Below are 27,415 nucleotides of genomic sequence, written 5' to 3'. Positions count from 1 at the left end.
ATCTCAAAGAAAGGAATTTGACAAGCTAAGTCCGGAAAACTGAACAGAATAAGTGAGCAAGGATTGTGCCGAACAGCTTTGTGTTCATTGTATACCTTTTTCGACACAGACTTGTTTTTAATATACTTAATGTGGGGAGACCCTCTTTCTCATTGTCATTCTCACTGAGCAATAATACAAGTGCATTCCTTATTACTACCACCTTCATTCACAATCTGCTCGTATAATTACTCTCTCCCCTACTCTCCTTTAACCATTCCTCTCCCAGGAGCACTTCAAACAGGCCTTCCCTCTTCCACTGACCCATCAGGATCTGTTCAAGAGCCCGAAGAAAAATAAAATGGCTGTCTCATCATCCTCGTCACTTCCACCGCCCAAACTGTCTCCAGAGACCCTGAGCAGTCACACGCTCCCTTCTCCTCATACCAACAACTCCAACCTGTTCCTGGCCACCTCCTTCCTTGGCCCCCACCCCAATGGGGTGATCCATAGCACGGTGCAGGATGCCCCCCTAGCCCTCATCACCAAGCCTCGCAGTATCAGTCAGAGCAGGAGCATCAACAACAAGTCTCTCCTGGCTGCCACCAGCCCGTCCTTCTCCATGCCTGTCAACCTGAGCACTAGGACCAAGGAGCACAGTTCCGGAGGCCTGGCCCACAGAGCTGGGAAGAGCAAGGCCCAGCACAAGGATTTCCACAAGGGTAAGGATCACCAGACCCACCTGGTGCAGTCCCTGGTGGAGCTGTTCCGGGCCACAGAGTCGGACATCCCTGACAGCAAGGACTCGGAAGACTCCTTAGAGGACGATGAAGATGATGACGATGATGAGGATTCCGACGACAGCCTATCAGGTTAGTCAGTTGAACACGTTAATGTAATGCAGTGGGGGAACAGCACTTCATTCTGGTGTTACTTTAAATGCTTCATCACCTCGTCAGATACAGATTCAGTAGATACTCTGAAGAGTTTCCTTCAACCAGCCTGTTGTTTTTAGTCTATGGCTTGTCACAAATGGCACCCTATTCCCTACATAGTGCAGTACAACAAAAGGAATAGGGTGCCATTTGGGATGCTGCCTATGTGTGGTTTGATGCGAGATGAATGTTAATTGAGATATGACTTATCAAGTCCTCCACTCCCACTGGTGTCCCCTGCAGAGTCTGAGAGTAATGTGGAGAGCGACTCGGACGGCTCTGGGGACAACGTGAAGGACCTCAAAGAGACCACCACAGACCCGGAGGCAGAGAGGAACCCTCTGAAGCTCACCAAAGTCTCTTCTCTACTCAACAACACCTCCTCCGGCCTCTCAGCCAGCTGCTCCCCTCTCAACCTCCAGGTCATCAAGGCAGCCGGTGGCCTGGCCAACCCAGCCATAGTGACCAGCTCCGGGGCCTTGGCCTACCACAGCACCCCCTCCTCCTCCTCCACTCTCTGCCCCACTCCACCAGGTACCAATTGAAATCTCATCTCTGCTCTGCTCTCTAATCAGTGCACTACTCTCATGGCTTATGTCCCAAATTGCACCCTATTCTGCTCAAAAGTAGTGCACTATATAGAGGATAGGGTGCCATTTGGAAGGACTTGGTCTTGGGCCTTGAAGCTGTTTGTTGGCAGTGCAGACTGTTATCTCCTTCCATTTGCTTAGTCAGATCACCCAGTCCAGTCCCGTTCAGGGGAAATAAGGCAGCTTTTTTTCCCCAGCAGGAAAACATTGTTCAGCTAATCTCTGGTTAGCAAAATAAGATCTCTGGTTAAAAGTGTTTGCGTCATTGTTTTGATGACCCAGAGCAAGCATTTGAGGCTTTAGTTTACCCTGGCTGGCATATGTTTAACCTGTTATTGTAGCAGCTCAAAACACTGGGCTGGCTCAGACCACGTGACTACTGCAGTCTGAGGGCCTGTTTCAAATGGCACCCTATTCCCTATGTAGTGCAGTACTTTTAACCAGAGTCCTATGGGCCCAGTCAACAGTAGTTGACTGGGCCCGTCTCTTTTTCCTAAATGCTGCAATCTTTTGAGTTTTCATTCTAGTCCCCAAAATCATTCCTAGCTCTATTACTTGATATCTATTTTGATATGGTCAGTTTGACAAGGAATTTTGTTTTAAAATTATATACAGTACCAGTCAAAAGTTTGGACACACCTACAGTACGCATTCCAGGGTTTTTCCTTACATTTTTACTATTTTCTACATTGTAGAATAATAGTAAAGACATCATCAAAACTATTAAATAACACATATGGAATCATGTTTTAAGCAAAAAAAGTGTTAAACAAATTAAAATATATTTTAGATTTGAGTTTCTTCAAAGTAGCCACATTTTCCCTTGATGACAGCTGTACACACTCTTGGCATTCTGTCAATCAGCTTCATGAGGTACAGTAGTCACCTGGAATGCAGTTCAATTAGCAGGTGTGCCTTGAATTTATTTCTTTAATGCATTTGAGCCTATCAGTTGTGTTGTGACAAGGTAGTGGTGGTATACAGATGATAGCCCTATTTGGTAAAAGACCAAGTCCATTTTATGGCAAGAACAGCTCAAATAAGCAAAGAGAATGTTACGCTCGTCGTTGTAAGAATGGTCGGACCAAGATGCAGCGTGGGGTAGGTTAATCATATTTAGTAATGATAACCAGCAACAAAACAAGAGAACCAACATCCTTGTAGGGCTCAACAGCAACAATACAAAAACAAGATCCCACAAACAACAGGTGGGAGAAGGCTGCCTAAATATGATCCCCAATCAGAAACAACAATAGACAGCTGCCTCTGATTGGGAACCATACCAGGCCAACATAGAAATATACAAACTAGAGTACCCACCCTAGTTACACCCTGACCTAACCAAAATGGAGAATAAAAATGATCTCTAAGGTCAGGGCATGACCGAGAAACTACAGTCCATCATTACTTTAAGACATGAAGGTCAGTCAATTCCAGGGTTTTTCTTTTCTGTTTTACTATTTTTTCATTGTAGAATAATAGTGGAGACATCAAAACTACGAAATAACACATGGAACCATGTAGTAACCCAAAAATATAAAATATATTTTATATTTGAGCTAAAAGTATTATTATATTATTGATTGACTATCTGCAGAGTTGGCTCCAGGTAAATCTTGCAATTCCTGGACCTGTGACCAAAAAGCTACAGTTGAAGTCAGAAATGTACATACACTTAGGTTGGAGTTATTAAAACTTGTTAACAACTACTTCTTGTTAATAAACTATAGTTTTGGCAATTTGGTTAGGACAGCTACTTTGTGCGTGACACAAGTACTTTTTCTATCAATTGTTTACAGACAGATTATTTCACACATAATTTACTGTATTACAATTCCAGTGGGTCAGAAGATTACATGCACTAAGTTGACTGTACCTTTAAACAGTTTGGAAAATTCCAGATAATTGTCATGGCTTTAGAAGCTTCTGATAGGCTAATTGACATCATTTGAGTCAATTGGAGGTGTACCTGTGGATGTATTTCAAGGCCTACCTTCAAACTCAGTGCCTCTTTGCTTGACATCATGGGAAAATCAAAAGAAATCAGAAAAAGAATTGTAGACCTCCACAAGTCTGGTTCGTCCTTGGGAGCAATTTCCAAACACCTGAAGGTACCACATTCATCTGTACGAAAGTATGAACACCATGGGACCACTCAGTCGTCATACCGCTCAGGAAGGAGACGTGTTCTGTCTCCTAGAGATTAATGTATTTTGGTGCGAGAAGTGCAAATCAATCCCAGAACAACAGCAAAGGACCTTGTGAAGATGCTGGAGAAAACCGGTACAAAAGTATCTATATCCACAGTAAAACGAGTCCTTTATCGACCGGAAAGGCCGCTTCGGAAGGAAGGAAGAAAGCCACTGCTCCAAAACCACCATAAAAAAGCCAGACCACGGTTTGCAACTGCACATGGGGACAAAGATCATACTTTTTGGAGAAATGTCCTCTGGTCTGATGAAACAAAAATAGAACTGTTTGGCCATAATGAACATTATGTTTGGAAGAAAAAGGCGGAGGCTTTGCAAGTCAAAGAACAACATCCCAACCGTGAAGCACGGCGGTGGCAGCATCATGTTGTGGGGGTGCTTTGCTGCAGGAGGGACTGGTGCACTTCACAAAATAGATGGAATCATGAGGATGGAAAGTTAAAGCTTGGTCAAGCATACTTCCAAACCCCAAGCATACTTTCACAGTTGTGGCAAAATGGCTTAAGGACAACAAAGTTAAGGTATTGAAGTGGCCGTCACAAAACCCTGACCTCAATCCTGTAGAAAATTTGTGGGCAGAACTGAAAAAGCGTCTGCGAGCAAGGAGGCCTACAAACATAACTCCGTTACACCAGCTGTCAGGAGAAACAGGCCAAATTCACCCAACTTATTGTGGAAGGCTACCCAAAACATTTGACCCAAGTTAAACCATTTAAAGGCAATGCAACCAAATACTAATTGAGTGTATGTAAACGTCTGACCCACTGGGAATGTGATGAAAGAAATACAAGCTGAAATAAATAATTCTCTCTCCTATTATTCTGACATTTCACATTCTTAAAATAAAGTGGTGATCCTAACTGACCAAAGACAGGGAATTGTTACTCGGATTAAATGTCAGGAATTGTGAAAATCGGAGTTTAAATGTACTTGGCTATGGTGTATGTAAACTTCCGACTTCAATTGTACATATGGGTAGTACCAAAAGAAATGATCTAATGACGGTTTCTTTGCAGCAAAATCTGCAGAGCTGGGAAGGTTTATATCCCCCATATACTGTATATTATGTTCTATTGTTTGCAAGAATTTTGCTTAATTTAAATAGAAACATCTGTTTTGAATCCAATATTGTTTTGCGTATCAGTTCATAAACCATGTGCCGTTGGAATTGGTACATTGAAAACTCTTCCCAACTATTTTGTAATCTATATGGCACAGCTGTCAATTTTTTGGTCCTCAAATGAAACTGTTATACTTTTTTTTATCACAATTTTCTTTAACCAATGTTGGTCTTTAACGCAGGGCTGACAGACAAGTTCCTTCCTTTCCCCCCTCCCTCTTACCTCTTCCATTTTTGCGGTAATGCTGCAGTTAGTTGGTTGTAAATTTGGGTGGAGCAGACATTTTAATCGTTTTTATTTTATTTTAATAATTTAGTATATTGAGTTTAACCACAATATTTGTTGAATGATTTGTTCTGTCTCTTCTGGTGGATTAAACTGAAATTGCAACCAATGTTCTGTGGCTTGTTTTTAAAAATAGAGACATTTTAGAGATGATTTCACTTTAAAATATCTGAAAGTGAGAGGTTGTAATCTGAATACAGTGAAAAATGAAATTCTTGAACATGGGGTGAGACTTTCTTACTAATCTTCTAGAGAACCAGTTCGGATTTAAATATTACTTTTTGTATGCCCTGACGCCTTTAGTGAGAGGTCTAATGCTTCAATATTTAATAATTTCTGCACTCCAAATTTATATTTATTATATTAATAGGCCCTTTTAGACAATTTCTATGAACATTTATTGGAGTGAGATAATTTCTTTCTTTTGGGATATATCTACCGAGTATGTCCACATCACTGTCAGACCATTTTATTGATAATGTAAAAGTTGTCTTTTTTTAGTGATCCAATACATTATATATTAAGTACACTTATCATCATTTGGTTGTAATCCAGAGAGGTTAGGAAAACGTATCTAGATCCTCTGAGGCTGTGGAGGGATCCAAATGATGGATTTAAAAGAACATGAATCATCAGCATACAATGAAACCTTTGTTTTTCAGCCCTGGATCTCTAACCCCTTGATATTATTGTTGGATCTGATTTTAACAGCTAACATTTCTATGGCCATAATAAATAGATATTCCGATAGTGGACTACCTTGTTTTACTCCTCTTGACAGTTTAAAGGTTGAGGTTGCCAACTTGAGGTTGCCAATTTTTACTATTTTACACCCAGGGTTACTATACATAACTTTGACCAGTTTTCTAAGAGATTCCAAAACTGAAATATTCCAGGCATTTATATATAAACTCCAGTCGTACTTCATCAAAAGCCTTTTCAAAGTCCGCTATGAATACCAGGCCTGGTTTCCTAGATTGTTCATAGTGTTCTATTGTTTCCAGGACTTGTCTTGATATTATCTCCAATGTATCACACATGTAAAAAAAACTGTCTGATTTGGATGAATAATATCAAAATAAAGATATCCCATATACCACCCAGTTAGCTTTATTTTATATAATATATTATACTTGGTCTTTCTGATCCTCTATGGTACCGTTTATTTCTATCTATCTGTACTGTTAGACTTTCCATTTCCTTTGTTAATATGGACTCTTTTGACCTAAATTGCTTTTGTTTCAAAGATGAGTACTGAATTGCATGGCCTCTAAAAGCACATTTAAGTGTCCCATACAATAAGGGGATCAATTTGACAAGCTATTAGTAATCCTGCATTGATGTGCCATTTTTTAAAAGCAACAGTGGTTAAAAGGACCCTATGCCTTTTCCGTGGGGAATGTTTCTTTGTTTTATTCAATCGAACCAAACAGTCTGAAATGTTCTTGAAGTCCCCCTTGTATGGTGGGTAGAGTTTTCGAGACACTGTTTCCCCCTGGGCAACTGAATTGACGCAGGGTTTTCTTATTTTAGAGTAAGGGCACCTCTGGCAACCCGACAGGGTTTCTGCATTTGCTCAGGTCACAGTGGATCTGTCCGTTCTAATAAATCCTTTCTCTCTCCCAGGATCAGGGAAGAGAAGAAGAGTGACAGATGAGAGGGAGCTGCGGACACCTCTACAGTTTGGGTAAGCTATAACACAATCCACACTACTCTGATGGTCACTGGTACCATGTACTGTACAGTAGGTGGCACAGTTAGTTTTGACACCACCCTAGTATGATATGATGGTGTACTGATTTCCTCTGTCCCTCGAACAACATGGATGGTTTTAAATAAATGCTCAAAGAAGCCAAATCATAGTGGATCCCCAATCAGTGAGGTTCCTTTTTCCAGAGCAGTGATGAGACATTGTCAACATGATGGTGGTTAGAGGGAGCATAGAAAACCACACCACATCCTCCCTCCCTCTAAGGCCTGATAGTAAGGCAGTTGCCAGGAAATGAGGAGCTGGTTCAGGGATAGTCGTGGGTTAACTACATCCAGTCTCAATACAGACACAAAACGTTAGCAGCTCCAGCACTGCCCCACCATCGCCTCCTAAACCCTGCACTGCCCCACCATCGCCTCCTAAACCCTGCACTGCCCCACCATCGCCTCCTAAACCCTGCACTGCCCCACTCAGATCAGGGTGCCTTTCATTTCCCACGGATGTTTCTCGTCAGCTGGTTCTGAGGGGAAAGAGAGGTGACAGTCCCCTGCTCTACAGAAGACCCAGGCTGCATCCCAGATGGCACCCTATTCCCTATATAGTACACTACTTTTGACCAGGGCCCATATTCCACTACTTTTGACCAGAGACCTATCCCAGGAGGTTGGTGGCACCTTACTTTGGGGAGGACAGGCTCTTGGTAATGGCTGGAGCGGCATCAGTGGAATGGTATCAAATACATCAAACACATGGTTTGATGCCATTCCATTTGTTCTGTTCTAGCCATTATTATGGTATCCCCTCAGCAGCCTCCACTGTGCACTATCTAGGGAGTAGGGTGCCATTTGGGACGTGTTCCCCAGGCCTTTTCTGTTAGGAGATGGCATCTGACCAGACACACTGAGAGAAGTGTGGTGTTCTGCTTGGCAGATGTCCATTCAGTAGAGTCTGATTACCTTTGGAGTCATACAGGGCACATGGGGCTGCCAAGCCATGCTGTACAGAGGGCACAGCTGTAAAGCGGGCTCGTTTAGATAGTTGACCTCAACAACATCTAGGTATCTTAAGGATTGGCAGCAAGGAAAAGAGTCTCACAACTCTGGCTGACAGGATTATGTCAAATGAAAATATACTGTAAAAGGTGGTAGCACAAAACAAATAACTGTTCAAGTTTCCATACATGGACCTTTCAAAGATACAATACAGTACAATTTATACAGCACTTGTCTCGTCTTTTACTGCCTAACAAAACTTGACGGTGTTGTACGTGATTGCAATGATTTATGGGTCCTGCACTGTATTGCCATCTCCAACCAATGAATGTGAGTGTGTTCCGGTGCATAGATTACTGAAACCTCCCTCCATGTTAGGTGGCAGAGAGAGACACGTATACATAATGAGACAGGCCGTCTGCAGGGAGATGTGGCGTACTACGCCCCGTGTGGGAAGAAGATCCGGCAGTACCCTGATGTCATGAAGGTAAGACCTTCCCTCACAGGTCACGAACTTCCTCTCTACTATACCGGTCTTTTCTCTCTTCTATCCATCCTTATAGGTGTATCATTTAATACATATCAAATACAATTTAAAGTATTTCAAATATAAATTTTATTAAATACAATTTGTTATTTAATAATATATTCATTATTGAGTAGTTTACTTTCTTTTTCTTTTTTTTACACTTTTCATTGTCTCCAGATTTTGTTCAGGAAACATAATTTACATCCAAAACCATTTGAAGTTGCTGTAACTTAAGACTGATCGTCTGTCTCACCAAGGCCTCATTTATGTTCTTCTTTGTAGTATCTATCCAGAAATGGAATAAGTGACATCACACGCGATAATTTTAGCTTCAGTGCAAAAATAAGGGTTGGCGACTTCTATGAAGCCAGAGAAGGACCCCAGGTGACTGTTTAATCTATCTATTGACTGTTTTCTCTCCACCCACAGAGCAGGGTCACCCGTAGCCTAAAGTACTGTATGTCATGTGTCAACGTTACATTCACAGGACGTTCTATTGCTCTGTCATATCAAGGCCAAGTGCACAAAGTAATAGCTAGATAAAGGAATAGTCCACTCAGACACTATCTTTTAGTATTCTGTTCATTTAGTCCACTGTTAATACAATCCCCAAATGTTTTGCTTGTCAGCAGTCAAGTTTGCAAGATGGGGCACATGTAACAACAACTGAGTAAGAAGAAGAACTCCACGATGTATGACTTGATGTATGAATTGAAGCTTGAAAATGGTTTGTTTAGGCAAGGGGAAGAAGTGTGTGTGTATATATGTGTATATGTATATATGTGTATATATGTGTGTGTATATATATGTATATAGTATTGTCGTATTGAAGGTTCTAACTGGCTGTCCCCCTCTCCTCTCTCTCCCCTCTGTCTCCTCTCTCCTCTGTCTCCTCTCCTGCCGAAGGGTTTGCAGTGGAGCTTGTTGACTGAGGAGGAGGTGATTCCTCGGATCCTGGCCATGGAGGGGAGGCGCGGGCGTCCCCCCAATCCTGAGCACCAGAGGACGGGTGATGAGAGCCCCCGGTCCAGGCGCAGAAAGGGCCGACGCCCCAACGTCGGCAAGGCCGACATCTCAGGCGCTACTGACGCCAAAGTTCTACGCAAACTGGAAGCTCAAGGTGGGTTCAGTTCTTGCAAAAATCACAAGAGGTTTCTGTAAAGCTTCTGTAACCTATAGGACTATGAATGCTAAAAATATCTAATTTTGTTGCAGAGATGGCTCGGCAGGCAGCCCAGATCAAGATGATGAGGAAACTTGAACAGCAGGCCATGGCACGAGCAGCCAAGGAAGCCAGGAAACAACAAGGTACAGTACACTAGTGTTGTTCTGTGAAAGCTGCTCTTGTGACAAAGCTATCCTGTTCTCTACCATAACACAGCAAGTACACTATAACCCACACAGTACAACCCTAATCTCTGTTTTCTCGCTCTCTCAGCCATCATGGCTGCTGAGGAGAAGCGGAAACAGAAGGAGCAAGTGAAGATTTTAAAGCAGCAGGTAGGGATTTGCCATTGTCATGTAATTTACAAAAGCTACATTTTCGGATGTATCTGTTCACAAGGTGTTTTTGATCGGAAGGCTTCAAACACGCATGACATTCAGGAGTGTTTTCTTCCAGGGTGAAAAGATCCCAAGCAGAGTTAAATACTTTGAAATCTTCTTTAAAGGGAAGATGCTAACCTTCAAGATGCTATACTGTCTTAATCTCCATAAAACGACTTATACAGCCCCCCTGTTCTAACATGCATGACTATAGATTTAATTCATTTGATCTCCCCATCTTTTAACCAGGAGAAGATCAAGCGCATTCAGCAAATTCAAATGGAGAAGGAGCTCCGAGCGCAGCAGATTCTAGAGGTTGGTCCAAATCGGTTTTTACAGAAAAATTCCTTTTTGCTGTTGGCAGGAGTTTTCTAAATCAACCAATGGCTTTTGCTAAATTATGTGGCTGCACTTTTTCCAGTTATGTCTCCTATTACATGCTTAATTGGATTTTCACAAAGTGCTATTGAATAATAAAATCTCCTCAGACCGTGATGGGATTCAACACAAAATGGCATCTATAAGACAATAGTCGCTAACAGTTTAGCACGAGGAGGAGAAACAGCTATTTTCCATGCACGGCGCTAATAGAAGCACCAAAGTATTTTAGCTTTACTAAATCAAATTTCAGTTGACACAGTTGGCAAGTCTCTCTTAACAGGATTCCTCTCTGCTTGTAATTACATAGTGAAATTTGGCTTAATTTATTCCGACTTGCTGCTGGTATTTTATAAGCACTAAAACAAGTTTGTCTTTTTAGTGTTAATGGGAGGAATTAATTATCTCAATGCACATGATTACAATATTTTATGCTTGACATTGCCAGCAAGTGTATGCTGTGAGTAAGACTAGTTTTATTCATTATAAGAAATTAATGTAAAATATAATTTCTGGAAGAATTTTAGGATACACGGGAAATATACCATCCCCTTTCTGCTGTGAATTGAGCACTTCTATCTATGTTACCTCACTGCCTTTATAGTGTTAGTTAGTGTAGTTAGTAGAACCAAAACAATCTAGATTTTATGTGTCTATCCCTGCATGTTTGTTTTTTTGTGAAAATTGTCTTGATTTTAGTTCATCAAACAATGAAACATTATAGCCCTTCTACCCGACAGGAAATCCCAATTAGGCTCTGGTAGTAACAAGCGCTATGCCTAATCATACACGAGCTCAAAAGGATTTAATCTGTGTATTTCTGTCTGCCTACTGTATTTATGTACTGCCTATCGACGTATAGTACATGTGCTGTTGCACGAAGTGTTGAAGCTGCCGAGGTTGTTCTGTTGCATGACCTGTAGACCTGTTTTGCACAGACTAAAAGGAAAAAGACGGAAGAAGCGGCAAATGCCAAAATAATGGAGGCTGAGAAACGAAACAAGGTTAGTTTAGATGTCCTGTTAAAAGAATCAACCATTAATTTGTGGCCCACTCCTCCTCCCACTGTTTGCCTAGAGTCATACAACCTCTCTCCTCCCGATTCCCAATCTCCTCCTCGCACCTCATTGCCTCCAAGGGACTGCTTCTCCGGGTTTAGGGAAATCTCCTTGACACCCAGAGCAGACCTTTTCCATGTTAATCAGTGTCATAAAGGACAGTGCATTCTGTCTCTGCTTCCTGCGCGTGTCTAGAAATGGCTATGGCATTTCCATTTCACATTAGATCCAACCTGCCCGGGCTCTTTATGCCCGTCTGTCAATCAGATTAGTGAGGGATTTGAACTTCCTGTCGAATAAATCAGAGAAACCTCATCCGTTTGTCAGCTGCTTTCTTTTTCTTTTCTTTTTTTGATGATGGAAATGAGGGGTATGTTTGGATTTTCAATGTTGTTTATCTTTTCCCCTTTAAAGGAGAAGGAGATGAGAAGGCAGCAGGCAGTCATTTTGAAGCACCAGGTAGGCATCGCTCTCCTGCACCACATGATGCCCAAAGCCCATTTCCACTTTCAATTCTACTGGAATCTTTTTTTTTAGAAAAGGGTCATTTTTTTCTCCATATAACTACTTGACAGTTCACTGTTCAATTCTCCATATCGCTTTTTTAGATTTCAGTTTTGATGACCCTAGCTTGTCACTCTTCCTGGGTTGGGGGGCTTCTTATATGAACTTGGTTTATATGAGCCTGTGATTTCTGTTTCGTAATACTTTGCCAACTCTTTCTCCCAGGAGTTGGAGAGGCATAGACTAGATATGGTATGGGTATGTTTATATTTGTACGTCTACCACCGCATCGTGATATGGTTGTCATAGCAATGCATACAGTGTAGCCCCGGCTGCCGTCATACTGCATTCTTCTGCATGGCTTTGGAGCAAAGTGCGTAGCGTATGTCTTGCTCTGTTGGCTCAAAAAAACGGATATCTGTGCAAATAGTCAAGACTTTCTTGATTCTTTCAGATTTACATCAAGGGGAGCCATGCCCACTCTCTCATTGTCCTAAAGATTTGACATCCAGTGTTTTTGTTTTCCAGTGAATGGAAATGCTTGAAATAGTCGTAAAAGTCAATGTAGTGTATGTTACAATTTTCCATTTTGACACCTGACCAAACAGACCCCTCCATCGTCGCTTTTTCTCCTGCTTGTTGACACAGTTTAAATCACCAACCTCACGAAACCATTTTCATTCATCGTTTTGTTGTTCCATATTTGATATTTCAGTTCTGCCTTTGCACACAAACCTACTTATCATAGGTTACAGTAGGCTAAAGAGAGGCAATATAGCATTGCTTTAAACCCATGTCATACTGAACAGGAGTGCCCTCAGTACGTGCCTCAGACAAATTCCTTACTACAAGGCCTCAATCTCCAATTGAATCCATGACTGTATTTGTGAGAGGTAACTTGCTTTCGGCATTATCTTAATTGCATTCTGACATAAGAAGGTATTTTGTTTAGCTTCTCACCAGTCAATAAAGAATGACAAACCATAGCAACTTTATAACACAGTACAGTACAATGCTGCCTGTTTGGTTCTTAGACGCGATGGTAGAATTACCAGCACTTTCCTTATTGCCAGCATACTCAAACGCATTCAAGCCGACTCTTAACTTCAAGCTTACGCTTTCTGTTGATACCGCCCTCATACCCGTTGCTTTACCCTTCTTTAGCTTTTTGGTTATCGTTTTATTGCCCTCTAAACCGCCGCTGTAATGTTCACAACAATGGCCGTACTTATATCTGTTGTCTGTGTGTCCTACTGTTGTCTGTGTGTCCTACATATCATCATGGTAAGCTGTTGTGTTTGATGTCTATATGAAGTGTGTGTGTGTGTGTGTGTGTGTGTGTTCTGTCAGGAGAGGGAGAGGCGGAGGCAGCACATGATGCTGATGAAGACCATGGACGCCCGTAAGAAAGCAGAGGTGCGTGATTCCCAACTCGACCACTTCTCCGTCTAGTTGTTACAGCACGGCCTCCTCTCCACATTTCCTCCTTCAACTCGTCTTTTGAACTATATGGCGTGTGAATAAAAGCGAGAATCGGGCCCCAAGAAATCTGCTATGAAAGTGTGGCAATTTATAAAGCAAGGGAGGCCTAGTGTTGGGCTGAATTGTAACGGCATAATCCCTAACACGATTGTCTGCAACGGTGCCAATAGCATGCACTGTTAACTTGGTCTGTAATTTGGACCTTTAGGAGCGGGAGCGCTTAAAGCAGGAGAAGAAGGATGAGAAACGGTTAAACAAGGAGCGGAAATTGGAGCTTAGAAGACTGGAACTGGAAATTGCCAAGGAGCTGAAGAAGCCAAATGAAGACATGTGCTTAGCAGATCACAAGGTATTCACTACACAGGCGATCACCATTTAGTTCCCCAGTTGAAAGGGAGATCAGGAGGGCGAATTTGTATTAAGACTTTGATATCATACCCAGAAATTGCTCATGTTGCCCACATTTAATCACACATTTGTCTGTTATTTCATTACGTATGATGATCTCCTTATGGATTACACCAGTGCTTTTAAAGCATAAAATACATGTATGCATGGCTTTGCCTCTGGCTATGTCTCTGCTACAAGCCTCATTTTACTGATGACTTTACAGGATAATCCATATTGGATTACACGAAGGTGACAGGTTAGAATACTGCCATCAAGTGGCTGCTAGTGTCATGACACTGACTAGAGGATTTCGGAGTGGTGGCGCTGCCTCCGGATTTCCACCAGACAGACAGAGCACTGAAACCCCCTGGATAACCAGCTCCAGGAGGATCCACTTTCTACTCTACTGTATATCACACATCACGTCAACACACTCTCTCTCCATAGGGCTCTCACTAAACCTCACGCCATACAAGTCGAGCGCAATTTGCAGCATTGAACGCTCCCCCTTTTTTTTCTTTAGTCAGTAGCCTTGAATAAGCTTTCGCTTGTGTGAGCCAGAATGTCTCCTAGAGCAGGAGATGATCTCCTGTTTCTGTAGCGTGATGCAGCTTGATGTACAAATACATCCCCCTGGACAGGATTACTAGTCCATCACAGGGCCTTTACCCCCCCCAATCTCCTTAATGCTGAGACGCATCAGGTCCCATTTTTACAGTCTTTGGTATGACTTGGCCAGGGATTGAACTCCAATATCCCTCTAACCACAAGGTCACAGAGTTGGTTTTGTCTCAAGAATTTTCTGTAAAATGGCACTCTTCACTACTTTTGACATTTTGAAATGACAACCGGTGGACTTCATTCACACTACTGTAGTTAGATGTATGTGTCATTTTAATATTTTCCCAGCTCCTCCCGGAGTTATCCCGTATTCCCGGCCTGTTTCTACCGGGAAGCAGCTTCTCTGACTGCCTGATGGTGATGCAGTTCCTGCGGAGCTTTGGGAAGGTGCTGGGCTTTGATGTGAACACCCATGTTCCCAACCTGAGTGTGCTGCAGGAGGGCCTGCTCAACCTGGGAGACAGCATGGGACAGGTCCAGGACCTGCTGGTACGCATGCTCTCTGCTGTGGTGTGTGACCCAGGACTGCCCCCAGGACACCGGGTGAGAGCAATCACAGCATAGACACATACACACGCATTCTTATCGCACATTCAGACACACTGAAAGGCACATCCACGCAGCAGCTGTACAGTATATTAAATTCTGTCTTCATACGCGGTGCTGTATTCAGTAACCACAGCTCAGAGGGCTCACAACACTGCAGAACTAAAGACGAGAAGCCCTACTCTAATCAGAACACACAAGTGGGGCATTATCAATATCTCTGGCTCTGTGAGGCTAAATGAAGGGGCTTATCTGTTTTTGTAGCTCTTAATACAGCTTCCACAGTTAGAACCCCCAAATGTAGAATTCATTCCCAAAGCAATTTCTCTCTCTGCTAATCTACAGGGCTTAGTCACGCTTTTATGTGGCTTGCCATGATTTCTTCAAGGAACCCAGCTGACTGTCGCCTATTATAGAGCCTCGGTCGACATTTAGGGAAAATGGATCCCTGAAAAGAGAAGCATGTAGTACCCTCTAACTGTGCCAGGGGCTGGTCTAGTAGTGGTAGTACAGCGGTTCGATCCGCCGCTCACCATCTCTGCAGTATCCCTCTCTCTGATATCTACATATCTATCCTAAACCTGTCAATCCCCCCCCCCAGACCAAGACAGCCCTGGGGGACCACCTGGCCAACGTGGGCATTAACCAGGACAACGTGTCGGAGGCGCTACAGATCTACATGGAGGCTCACTGTGGCGAGACCGAGCTGCAGACCGAGCTGAAGGAGGTTACCGTCAGTCTGAAGACCAAGGCCTTCCAAGCCCACACCCCCGCACAGAAGGCCTCCGTCCTGGCCTTGCTTGTCAACGAGCTGTCCTGCAGTAAGAGTGTGGTCAGGTGAGAGTACGCCGAACGCTAGTCACAGCAGTCTGTCCTGCTATCTAGATCACCACACTGATCAGTTCTGTTATTTCGACAAAAGATGAAATGACAAGTTAAATGAAGTCCTTTAGGCTTGAACTCATTTATTGATTTTGTTGTTCAAGCTCCATATGAAAATGATTGTTATTCAGAGCACAGATTTATTAAACGGATTGATGCATGTTTTGCTCTGTCTTTTTAATTTTAAGTTTTGCTGGTATTGCTGCATGTAGTCAGTCCTGCTTTATTCATTGGGACTTGCATTTTTAATGTTCTACTACCAATATCAAAAGAAAGAGCTGTGTTGTCATGGAGCGTTTCATTGTGTTGCGTCAAACCTGAAACCCTTTTCAAGTGACTGCCTGTATCGGAGTTAAACGCATGTGACAGAAGTTGCAATGCTTTGAAATACAGCCCTGTTGCTCAAGTAAAACTGCAACCAAAGCCTTACCTCACTTCTCCTCACTTTCGAAAGTTATTTAATATTAGCCTGATTTTAATCATGGCTGACCTTGACTGAAATCGGTGCTTCTTCACAGCGAGATCGACAAGAACATCGATCACATGACCAACCTGAGAAGGGACAAGTGGGTCATCGAGGGCACGCTTCGCAAGTGAGTACCCGCGTCATCTGAAGGAGCACTCAACAGAGGACCGTGTTTACATGCAATAATGGACCTGTATTAACTAATGGGATACAGTGAAGAGTAAAAACAATTGAAATATAATATTTTTTTAAATAAAGTGTATAATGACAACATTTTCAATAGATGTTGATTTGAATGTGTCCCGTCCTTTAAGCTTTTCACATTTTTTAAATATAGTAGCTTAGGAAAACATTTGGCTCACACACCCTCCTGCTCGTTGTCTTGTTCCAGGCTGAGGACCATCCATGCCAAGAAGACGGGGAAGAGGGACAGCGGTGTGGGAGGAGAGGAGACACAGTCCCTGGGTACACCCAACCCCGGGCGCAAGCGCAAGAGGAAAGGAGGGGACAGCGAGGAGGACGAGGATGATGACGAGGATAGTGAGGACCAGGGGGATGAAGATGACGACGACGACGATGAGGAGGAGAGGGGGAAGAAAGGGAAGAAAGTGGAAACCTGCGAGGAGGAGGTTGGTTCCGTCACCTTTCCACAGGACCTATCCGCTGACCCAAATGACAATGGCTGTGTCCGAAATTGCAACCTATTCCCCATGGGCCCCGGTTAATAGTCGTGCACTACGTTAGGCAATAGGGTGCCATTTGGGACACAGTGTAAGTCACTGTTTGTGTGTTGTAAATGTCAGCCTCTCCTCTGGAGTCGATTGAATGTGATCTTATCATCCAGGATGACGGGGACCAGACAGCCAGTGTAGAGGAGCTGGAGAAACAGATCGACAAATTAACCAAGGTAAAGGGATTTTGATAACCAATGGGATCAGACGGATTTTTATTTTTACGAGGGTCAGTTTCCGGGCAGAACAGGCGTTTTGATAGACTTTGTGCTTTCTCTCTCTAGCAACAGAGTCAGATCAGAAGGAAGCTGTTTGAGTCGTCCCACTCGTTGCGCTCCATGATGTTCGGCCAGGACCGCTACAAGCGCCGGTACTGGGTGCTGCCACAGTGCGGGGGCATCTTTGTGGAGGGCATGGAGACTGGCAAAGGTAACACTCAAAACACTGACATAAGATATGGGCACCGCGCTTGTTTTCTCACGGTTGCGACATTATTGTTCAGGCTAACACAGTTGAGCTTCTTTTTCCTGTGACCTGCCTTCAGATTGCTTAAGTCTAGTCAGGAAGCACATGACCATGTAAATGCACCATGTAGGGATCTGGTTTACTGTGATGCTGTGGATATTGATAGGAGTGTCTTTACCAGGAGCAGAGGAGCTTGATAGGGAGAGACTGAGGAGCACAGAGCTGGTCCACATGGAGGAGGAGGTGGAAAGGAGGCCAGAGGTGGAGGGGAGGCCAGGGGCATCCAGCCTAGAGGGGAGCACTGACGGGGACATGGCCTCGCCAGACAAACACTCCCTCAACATCTTCCTCCAGAAGCCCGGCTCCTTTTCCAAACTCAGCAAACTCCTGGAGGTGGCCAAGATGTCCCCGGATTCGGACAACCACAGTCAGAGCTGTCGTCCCGTCAAAGTCCCCACTGCTGTGTCCTCCCCTATCCACCCCACCACTCAGACTATACTACCCAGCAGCCCCTGTGCAGCTCCCCCTCCGCTGTGTCTGGAGGTGAAAGCGGAGCCTTCCACAGCTCTCTTCAGCCCGCCCTACCTCAGCGGCAACAGCAGCCCAGGGAAGATGTCCTCCAGCTCCCTACAGCAGCAGCAGCTCCAGCCCAACGACCAGCTGTTAAGGGTGCTGACGGAGAAGAGTGGCCACTGGTTCAGCCTGCTGCCCCGCTCCCCCTGTGACGAGTCCTCCACCACCACCCCTCCGGCCTTCTCCCCCCAGTCCTCCTCCATCACCAGGCCCAAATCCCCCTCCTCCCTGTCCCCTAATCCCCCAGCCACCACCTCAGCCAGCCCCAGCAACTCCACCACCGGGATCAATAACTTCTCTTTATCAGCTCTCCAGGTAGGTGCATGTTATCTCATCACTGATCATCTAGGATTGATGTTAACATGGTGTGGAATACGACCAAGACATATTGCTACTGTCAGGTCGTCTTTTGACGTTTTGCCAATTCAGTCTGAGTCTACGATTCTTTATTATAGGTTTATAGACCGCATTTGTGCTAGTTGTCAGGGAACTAAGGTCTGCTGCATAACATTCTTGCTCACCACTGTGTGAGTATTCTTCTTCATGACCTCCTCCGTCCTCCCAGCAGGTGAAGTCGGGGGTCCATATGATGGGTCTGCCATTCTGTGGCTGGCCCGGTGGCATGATGAGCACCACCCTGCCCTTCTCTGCCAGTCCTCTTCCACCCTCCATGTTGAGCGCTGCCTACCACCATGTGGAAGGTAATGGCAACCCCTTCCTGGCAGCATCCAGCCTCTCCAGCAGCAAGAGTAAGTCGCCAGTCCCTGCCGGAGACAAGCCCCTCTCTGCCCCGCCCGCTGTGGTGGAGGTGGCCAAGACCCAAGACTACCCCGACCCACTGCCCATCCCAGAGGGTAAGCATGGCACACTTCCCACTGCTGCTAGGAAAGATGGGGAGACTAGAATGACACAACACATTCAAGCGCTGAGGAGTATTTGAAGTGGCTGCCATGAATTTCTACATTTTATTACGTGTGTGTGTGTGTATATAGCTATCTCTCTTTTTATTGAAAAGAAATTGCCTGGAAATAAACCGAAAATGATGGCCGATAAAAGCAGCGGGTGGCTGTTCTATATGTTAGTCAGCACGTTCTGGTTTGTCCTTTACTGACATGGTGGTGTGTTCATGTAGAGATGCTGTCAGGCTGGTGGAGAGTGGCAGACATGGAGGAGTTGAGGAGCCTGGTCAAGGCCTTGCACAGTAGAGGTATCAGAGAGAAAGCCCTGCAGAAACAGATCCAGAAACATATGGAGTACATTGCCCAGGCCTGCGCCAAGAACAGAGATGGTGAGTGGATCCCCTTGTTCTCTAGATCTCCTCGGCAAGCTCGATAAAATAGAATAAAGACATTGTTTGCGTCCGAAATAGAACTCTATTCCCTATAGTGGCCAGTTTATATGGTACCGGGTCGGACCCCTCTGCCTCCATAAAAGCCTGAATTCTTTGGGGCATGGAAACATTGCTCAATTGGTATCAAGGGACGTAACGTATGCAAGGAAAACATTCCCCACACCATTACACCACCGCCACCACCCTGTACCGTTGACACCAGGTAGGATGGGGCCATGGACTCAAGCTGCTTACGCCAAATCCTGACTCTGCCATCAGCATGACGCAACAGGAACCGGGATTCGTCGGACCAGACAATGTTTTTCCACTCCTCAATTGTCCAGTGTGGGTGATTGCGGGCCCGTTTTTAGCTGATAGGAGTGGAACCCGGTGTGGTCGTCTGCTGCAATAGCTCATCCGCACCGACAATCATACCACGCTCAGTCGCTTGGGTCACTCTGTTTGCCCATTCTAATGTTCAATCGAACGGTAACTGAATGCCTCTATGCCTATCTGCTTTATATAGAAAGCCACGGCCACACTGTCTGTAGGAGCAAACAATTATCGTGAACGGTGTGGTGTCCCTAATTAACTGGGCCCATATGGCTCTGGTCAAAAGTAGTGCACTATATAGGAAATAGGGTGCCACTACAGACGCATCCATAGACATCCAATATATCTTGTGACTTTTTAAATCTGACCTTTACTGATGTGGTAGGCAACATGACCTCTGCTTAATGTCCCCTTGTTACACGGAAATGTCAACCCACTGCAGGGAGAGAGTGGATTGTTTAGATGCATCATGTCAGTCAGTGTTAACATGGTCTTTACCACCAGTCCTTTGGGTTACCATCATTTACACCACGTTGGCGTGGTTGAATGATGCTGTCGGGACAGCTTTGAATATTCATTGTGTAGCTTTGATGCCAATTATGTTCTGACCAGGGATGGGCAACTGGCGGGCCATGGCCCGCGACCCCCTCAAGTTACTGTTAGAGTAATAGAATACACAAGGTGCAATTTCGAAATGTGGTTGTAAATAAGAATAAATATCTTCTCTCCGCACATGGTAAAATGTGTCGAACTGCAGCAAAAGTGCTTTAAAACTGCAACATTTTCTCTACACCCCATGGCAAAATGTGTAGAATTGCAGGAAATGTATTGTAAAACATTTATTTCTTAAGAGGGGGGGCCGCAGAATGTCACTTAGGGCCCCCAAAACACTAGGGTCGACTGACTGCATGTGTGCGTATGGATGGGAGGACACACTATGGCCCCTCATAAGGAGTTCAGATTTTGTGGCCCCCACCCCCATAAACGTTCCCCATCCCTGTTCTAAACTGAAGATCGTCTGCACGCATTAAGTTCTAGCTGTTAGTTCTGCTACAGAGCTGGGCACATACAATGAGAAACACTGTCTCCCTATGTTAGAAAATATCCTTCCCAATCTTCACAGGACATACACAGATACAATAATAATTGTAGTAAAATTAGTTTTAGTGGGGGGGGAAATGTGAGTTGATTCCTCCCTCTCTCCAGTGGTGGTGATTGATGAGTCTGAGCTGGAGGAGAACGGGGTGAGCGAGGAGACTGTGGAGAGCTGGTGTGTGGAGGAGCAGGCCATGGAGATGGACATCGCTGTGCTGCAGCAGGTGGAGGAGCTGGAGAGGAAGGTCACCTCGGCCAGCCTCCAGGTCAAGGTAGAGTAATGCTCTTCTACTCCGTATCCATCTATAGCACTGTATCTATACTGGAGCCTGGCGGTACGTAGTGGAGAAGGAGCCAGTCGGCAATGAAGAAAGACGATGCTGAATATACTGTATTCCACATTCAACGCAAACGAAAGATTTTGATTTCACCACTGTCGTTTTTGTCATCTCCTCCCAGAGTTGGATGTATGCGGAGCCCCAGTCAGAGCGAGGGGACCTGGTCTACCATGAACACAAGCCCATCGCTAAGCTGCTTCCAGCCGGGGAGGAGCGGCCTGCAGGGGACAAGGAGAGGGCCAGTGGCAACAACAGCCTAGTGCGGCACGTCAACAACCCGCTAGATATAGCCGTAACACGTCTGGCCGAGCTGGAGAGGAACATCGAGCGAAGGTACCTGAAGAGCCCCTTAAGTACCACCGTTCAGGTCAAACTGGATAATGTGCTGGGTACGGTCACTGTCCCTGCTCCCGCACCATCCCATAATGTTGATGGTGAAGGGTAGGTCCATCCAGATTCCATTTTGAACACTACTTTGTGTTTCCCTCTGCTTCACTGGAGCCTATTTAGTTATTTTCGGTGTCTTTGGTGCCTGTTTCTTCCTCTTCTCTCGTTGCTACTGTGTGCGTCGTGGTTTTGGTTCCTTTGTGATGTCTCATAAGTGGTTGTACCCGTCTCTTTGGAAGCCTGTACTGTGGCTCTGCATGGTGCATAACACTGGTAATCATGGTTCTATGTTAGCTCATTGTCTCACTACGGCAGTTTGCACACAGACTTCCTGAATGGAACTATGAGGCATGTCAGTCACCAGGTGGAGTCTTGTACAGTATCTCTTAAAACTGGCTGCTCTAACCAAACACTCTTGCACTCGTCTGGCTTTCTGTGCACTGCTGTTGGTTGGTGAGCTTGATTCTTGTCATTGACTGTTCTATGTGATGATGTGAGTGGCTGGTTCTTTGACCATGGTGCCTTTTCCTGTCTCAGGGGGGAAGAAGGGCTGGCCCCGGGCATGAAGGTGTGGCGCAAGGCCGTGGGCGAGGTCCGCAGCGCTGCCCAGCTGGCTCTCTGTGTCCAGCAGCTCCAGAAGTCCATCGCATGGGAGAGATCCATCATGAAAGTGGTACGACTGTCTGTCTGTTAATGTCTCCGAGAGCTTCTCTAAAAGGCTTTGAGCTACATTTTCCTCTCGCAAAGGCACCTGCACTGTAAATTAAATTATAATCAGATTTTTCTTAAACTTTTTGTCAGGAGGAACTTAAGTTTAACCAGAGATTTATACTGAACATAAATATAACCGCAACATGCAGCAATTTCAAAGATTTTGCTGAGTTACAGTTCATATAAGGAAATCGGTCATTTCAAATACATTAATTGGGCCCTAATCTATGGATTTCAACTGACTGTGCAGGGGCACAGCCATGGGTGCGCCTGGGAGGGCATTGGCCCACCCACTGGGGAGCCAGGCCCAGCCAAATATAATTTGTTTTTCGCAGCAAAGGGCTTTATTACAGACCTTATTACCTTTATTACAAACCTCAGACCCCCCTCCAAATTAAATTCTCTAAAACGATGTTGGAGGCAGCTTATGGTAGAGAAATTAACATTGAATCTCTGGAAACAGCTCTGGTGGACAATCCTGCAGTCAACATGTCAATTGCATGCTCCCTCAACTTGAAATATCTGTGGCATTGTGATGTGTGACACAACTGCACATTTTAGTTGCCTTTTATTGTCCCCAGCACAAGGTGCATCTGGGTAATGTTCATGCTGTTTTATCAGCTTCTTGACAGGCTCAAATGCTCACTAACACGGATGTTAACAAATTTGTGCACAAAAGTTTAGAGAAATATACTTTTTGAGGTTATGGGAACATTTCTGGGATCTTTTATTTCAGCTCATGAAACATGGTACCAACACTTCACATGTTGCGTTCATATTTATTTTCAGTATAGTTACAGTGTGATACATAAGAGGCATGCCACACACACTGCAACAGCTCTGTTTACAGTAACAGCGTTCTGTACTACCAGCAGCCTGTCCTTTTATTCCTGTCAAACTTGACATGTCTTTTATTTTAAGGAAATCCTGGTGTTATTTAGAATGTGTTAGTTCATAGGACAGTTTGTTTTTTTGCGAGGGGGAAATGTTGCCCTAAATGTGAAGCATTTCCTCAGAGAGCACCCGGTTTGACAGTGCATGCTGGTGTGTTACTCTGCAGTACTGCCAGTTGTGTCGAAAGGGGGATAATGAGGAACTGCTCTTACTCTGTGATGGCTGTGACAAAGGCTGCCACACGTACTGCCATAAACCCAAGATCACCACAATACCTGACGGTGACTGGTTTTGTCCTGCTTGCATATCGAAGGTACAGTAACTTTAGCCTTCAGTTGCAGGTAGCCCTACTTATTATTCACAGAACGGAGAAAATACAGGTGCTCCTTAATGTAGGAATTTATCCAACCTCAGGCTTCTAGTGTAACAAAACTTACCGTAGGCGTTTAAGTACTTCAAAACGAGGTGCCCCCTTCAAAATGCGACGTCTTATTGCAAGGGTTTATCCTACTCCCCAAAACTCCGAAACGAAATGGGAATAAATACACCAAAATCCAAAAGTCCGATTCATTCAATTCATAGCGAGAAGTGTGATCCTCGGGGAATGCAAGACGCCTCCACTCAGCATATTTTGTGTCATTCAGGCGAGCGGTCGATCCCCCGAGAAGAAGAAGAAGCAGCAGAGCCGAGCGGGAGCAGCCGGAGGAGGGAAGAGAAGCACCGAGGTAAAACGGAGCAGGAAGCTATCGTCTGTAGCCAGCGCAGAGGTCTCCGAGGACGATGCTGCCAGCACCAGCAGCAGCACTCCAAAGAAATGGAGCAAAGAGCCCAAAAAGAGGAAGAGCCTAGGAGAGGAGAGCCCAGCCACAAACCAGTCCAAGCAGGACAGTACTAGTCCTGTCTGTGGGAAGAAGGCTAAGACGGCCATGTCGGCCAGAGACGACGATAAGGATCTGAACTTGTGCAGGTACATTATGACTGGGGGTTCAGCCTTATTATAATACTATATACCCCGGAAGTGACACGGGCGACACTTACGCTGGTCCCACATCTGTTTGTTCTCTTGCCGACTCAATTGCCGTCATTGTCAAGCGAAACATGACAACGGGTGACAGGGAGTTGGCATGATGGCACAAACAGACTGGCACTCACGCTAACATGCACTAGCTGCTGCAGTGTCTGATGCATCCCCATGCATACTGTAGTTTATGTGAGGGTCATCTCTTGGTTGACTCCACAGGGTGCTACTGGCTGAGCTGGAGGTTCACCAGGATGCCTGGCCCTTCCTGAACCCTGTCAACCCCAAATCTGTCCCCGGCTACAAGAAAGTCATCAGGAAACCCATGGACTTCTCCACTATCCGAGAGAAACTCGTTAACAGCCAGTATGTACCGTACCATTAGCATGAAAAACAATTTGCATACAATGTGTCTCATTTAAATCTGATACCTGTATGATACGTAAACATTAGGCCATTTGCAAAGATTATTCCTTTCCTTTTCATGCTTTTGTTCACATTGTTTTCCCCTGCGGGATTGTATCTCAGAAATGTCGTAATTTGAAATGCCATGCGTCTCAATTTACAGGTACTTGAACCTCGAGACGTTTATCATCGACGTCAACTTGGTTTTTGATAACTGTGAAAAGTTCAACGAAGATAATTCGGACATTGGGCGAGCAGGACACAACATGAGGAGTTTTTTTCAGAAGAGATGGACTGAGCTGTTAAAACAAACCAACTAGGCTAGTTTGTACTACTTTATCCTCACTATACTGTATGGGACCAGCGGTAACCACTTTACACTCACAAGCAGGAGTGACAGTATTGATCTGAAGACTGTCTTCAAGACCTAAGGTTCAAGTCTCTCTGTCAGCAACCAGGGAATCTTCATTCATTTACAATTGTAATGCTACGTATTGACTTCACTGATGTACAATACTAGTTGTACAATACTAGTTGTGTAAGAGCAAGGAAATGCACCCAAAGAGTTTCAGACAAAATGGGTGGGTGTTTTTAAAGTGCAATACCATTTCCTAGAAGAATCCACCACCAACAGAGCTGTAACTGGGAACAAAAGCTTTCCAACTAACTGTACATATTATTTTACAGTGAATGTATTTAATTTAGCCAATTATTTATCAGTGGAAATGGTTTTCATTTTCTAAGAAAAGGAAAAAACTGCTTTAAAACAACAAAAAATCTTACGGAATGTTTTGCGAACATAAAACAAAAGCCAAGAAAAAAAATAAAATGAATTGTTTACACTGCTCTGTGCCTCCAGGGCGCCACAAGATTCATGACGGTAATACTGTAATGCTGCGTTTCAATGTATGTTTGCATCGCTAACATAACCTAGACAGTGAGGCAACAATGGCACATCTGTGTATATACTGTTCATTAATGTTAATATTAAGTCTTGATGGTCAATGTATGATGTGTACATACAGTACTGTTACAAGACACCTGATATTGTTTATGCCTTAGAATGATTGTAGTGTTTAATTTCAGTCTTAAAAGTGATAAATACATGTATATTGCCTGTACCGTATATCCTCTGCAAACACTGTGGTCTCCTCAATCTTGGTAGTGCCTGCCCTCTCAAAAGTTTGTGGAGGATATTATTTAAATCCTTTGGTTTTGTATCCCTTTGTGTGTGTGTGTGTGTGTGTGTGTGTGCGTGTGTGTGTGTGTGTGTGTGTGCGTGCGTGTGTGTGTGTGCGTGTGTGTGCGTGCACCAGTATATGAAATGTCTGTCAACCCTCGTGGGCCTCGATTTCTGACATCATCCTATCATCAGTATAGAATGCATCGCGATGCACAGTACCTTTCATTAAAGCATTTCTCTCTATTTGCCGTGCCTTGCCACAGACCCAAGGACACTGGAACATTTTTTTAATAACCAGGGTATTCCTGGTTAAATTCCATTTTTAAATTCCATTCAATATCAGGAAGTACACTGAAATCCCAATTATCTTCAATGAGGAAAATTTGGAATTAGAATTAGGGTTCCTTTCTAAATTGACTGGACTTGAAATGGAATTGATCCCAACCCTGGTAATAACCACTGTTTTGCCTACTGGTGGCATCTTGAGCAGTGTTTTGTACCTGAGTCAGAGTACTTGAAGTTATTTTATTTATGAATATTGTGAGGAAAAGTAGAATTTTTTTGTAGGAGCATTATTTTTCACTAGTGTGTGTGGCACGGATCTAATAAAAATGATCTTTTTCAACTCTGTATATTGCTTTACTTCATATTTTGTTTTCTAAACTGCAAACATTTCTGTTGGCAGGACATCTGGGCTTTGTCCTGTATTTGTTTTCACATTACAAAGCCCAGATGTCCTGCCATATGCTATATTCTAGGCCTACAACTTGACAAGGTCATTTGAATGTCATTGGACTACTATGTTTGTCTGGAGGGTGGCGGGAGGTTAGTCTCTATCATATCTGAGAAACATGTCAGGGAATAATGGGACATCACCTACCTAGGTGAACTACTACTGCACATTAACCTAACAACTCCCAGTGTCACCATGAGTGTTATGCGATCAGCTATGGCGTTTCTTGTTGTACAAAAGGTAAGCTCCACCTGGTTCTAGCAGCATTTGGATGTGGATTAAGGTAAGGTAAGCAACGCTTTCATTTTCAATTATTTGTTTTTAGATTTGGTCATTATAACTATCACTTACACTGAGTGTACAAAACATGCTTTTTCCATGACACAGTAGACTGACCAGGTGAATCCAGGTGAAAGCTATGATCCCTTATGTCACTTGTTAAATCCACTTCAATCAGCGTAGATGAAGGGGAGGAGACAGGTTAAAGAATGATTTTTTTTTTTTTTAAAGCCTTGAGACATGGATTGTGTGTGTGTGCCGTTCAGAGGGTGTATGGGCAAGACAAAAATGTAAGTGCCTTTGGTATGTAAATAGATGTCAGGCGAACCGGTTTGAGCGTGTCAAAAACTGCAACGCTGCTGGGTTTTTCACGCTCAACATCAAGACTGGTCCACCACCCAAAGGACATCCAGCCAACTTGACACAACTGCATTGGAGTCTATATGCTCCAGCATCCCTGTGGAATGCATCCAACACATTGTAGAGTCCAAGCCCTGAAGAATTGAGGCTGTTCTGAGGGCAAAATGATGTGCAACACCATATTGGGAAGGTGTTCCTAATGTTTTGTGCAATCTGTATATATATATATAATTTTTTTTTTAAGCCCATGAAGGTAATAACCTTGACAATTTCATAAAATATATTTATTTTATGTGGTATCACACTATTTATGGCATATTGCTGGTGAATCATTCATATCCAGTGAATATGTATAC

At 44.1% G+C, this 27,415-nt stretch overlaps 1 protein-coding gene across 17 annotated transcripts in view; it reads left to right on the top strand.

Annotated features, from left to right (window-relative positions):
* The window catches only part of LOC118385994 (bromodomain adjacent to zinc finger domain protein 2B-like), an 86,764-nt gene extending 60,447 nt beyond the window's left edge, over window positions 1–26,317 (top strand). For 5 of the 17 annotated variants that reach the window (XM_035773299.2, XM_035773303.2, XM_052521984.1 and 2 more), the window contains 30 exons: window positions 269–851; window positions 1,158–1,448; window positions 6,747–6,807; window positions 8,202–8,310; window positions 8,635–8,736; window positions 9,259–9,472; window positions 9,568–9,660; window positions 9,791–9,852; window positions 10,147–10,212; window positions 11,214–11,279; window positions 11,748–11,792; window positions 12,063–12,089; window positions 13,188–13,253; window positions 13,528–13,668; window positions 14,619–14,873; window positions 15,478–15,713; window positions 16,277–16,351; window positions 16,616–16,853; window positions 17,069–17,131; window positions 17,240–17,384; window positions 17,602–18,308; window positions 18,559–18,847; window positions 19,126–19,281; window positions 20,863–21,023; window positions 21,211–21,530; window positions 22,014–22,149; window positions 23,248–23,394; window positions 23,726–24,048; window positions 24,322–24,465; window positions 24,668–26,317. In XM_035773299.2, the coding sequence (XP_035629192.2) occupies window positions 269–851; window positions 1,158–1,448; window positions 6,747–6,807; window positions 8,202–8,310; window positions 8,635–8,736; window positions 9,259–9,472; window positions 9,568–9,660; window positions 9,791–9,852; window positions 10,147–10,212; window positions 11,214–11,279; window positions 11,748–11,792; window positions 12,063–12,089; window positions 13,188–13,253; window positions 13,528–13,668; window positions 14,619–14,873; window positions 15,478–15,713; window positions 16,277–16,351; window positions 16,616–16,853; window positions 17,069–17,131; window positions 17,240–17,384; window positions 17,602–18,308; window positions 18,559–18,847; window positions 19,126–19,281; window positions 20,863–21,023; window positions 21,211–21,530; window positions 22,014–22,149; window positions 23,248–23,394; window positions 23,726–24,048; window positions 24,322–24,465; window positions 24,668–24,824 (5,478 nt within the window). In that variant the 3' untranslated portion in view covers window positions 24,825–26,317. The remainder of the gene's footprint in view (window positions 1–268; window positions 852–1,157; window positions 1,449–6,746; window positions 6,808–8,201; window positions 8,311–8,634; window positions 8,737–9,258; window positions 9,473–9,567; window positions 9,661–9,790; window positions 9,853–10,146; window positions 10,213–11,213; window positions 11,280–11,747; window positions 11,793–12,062; window positions 12,090–13,187; window positions 13,254–13,527; window positions 13,669–14,618; window positions 14,874–15,477; window positions 15,714–16,276; window positions 16,352–16,615; window positions 16,854–17,068; window positions 17,132–17,239; window positions 17,385–17,601; window positions 18,309–18,558; window positions 18,848–19,125; window positions 19,282–20,862; window positions 21,024–21,210; window positions 21,531–22,013; window positions 22,150–23,247; window positions 23,395–23,725; window positions 24,049–24,321; window positions 24,466–24,667) is intronic. The other 12 variants (XM_035773301.2, XM_035773300.2, XM_035773308.2 and 9 more) reach the window with 12 other exon arrangements.
* Window positions 26,318–27,415: the final 1,098 nt, after the last annotated feature.

This window comes from Oncorhynchus keta, chromosome 7, assembly GCF_023373465.1.
Source record: "Oncorhynchus keta strain PuntledgeMale-10-30-2019 chromosome 7, Oket_V2, whole genome shotgun sequence".
In the NCBI taxonomy this organism is placed as follows: Eukaryota; Metazoa; Chordata; class Actinopteri; order Salmoniformes; family Salmonidae; genus Oncorhynchus; species Oncorhynchus keta.
The sequence above is the reverse complement of the archived record's forward strand: the minus strand, read 5'-3'. Positions and strand labels throughout refer to the sequence as shown.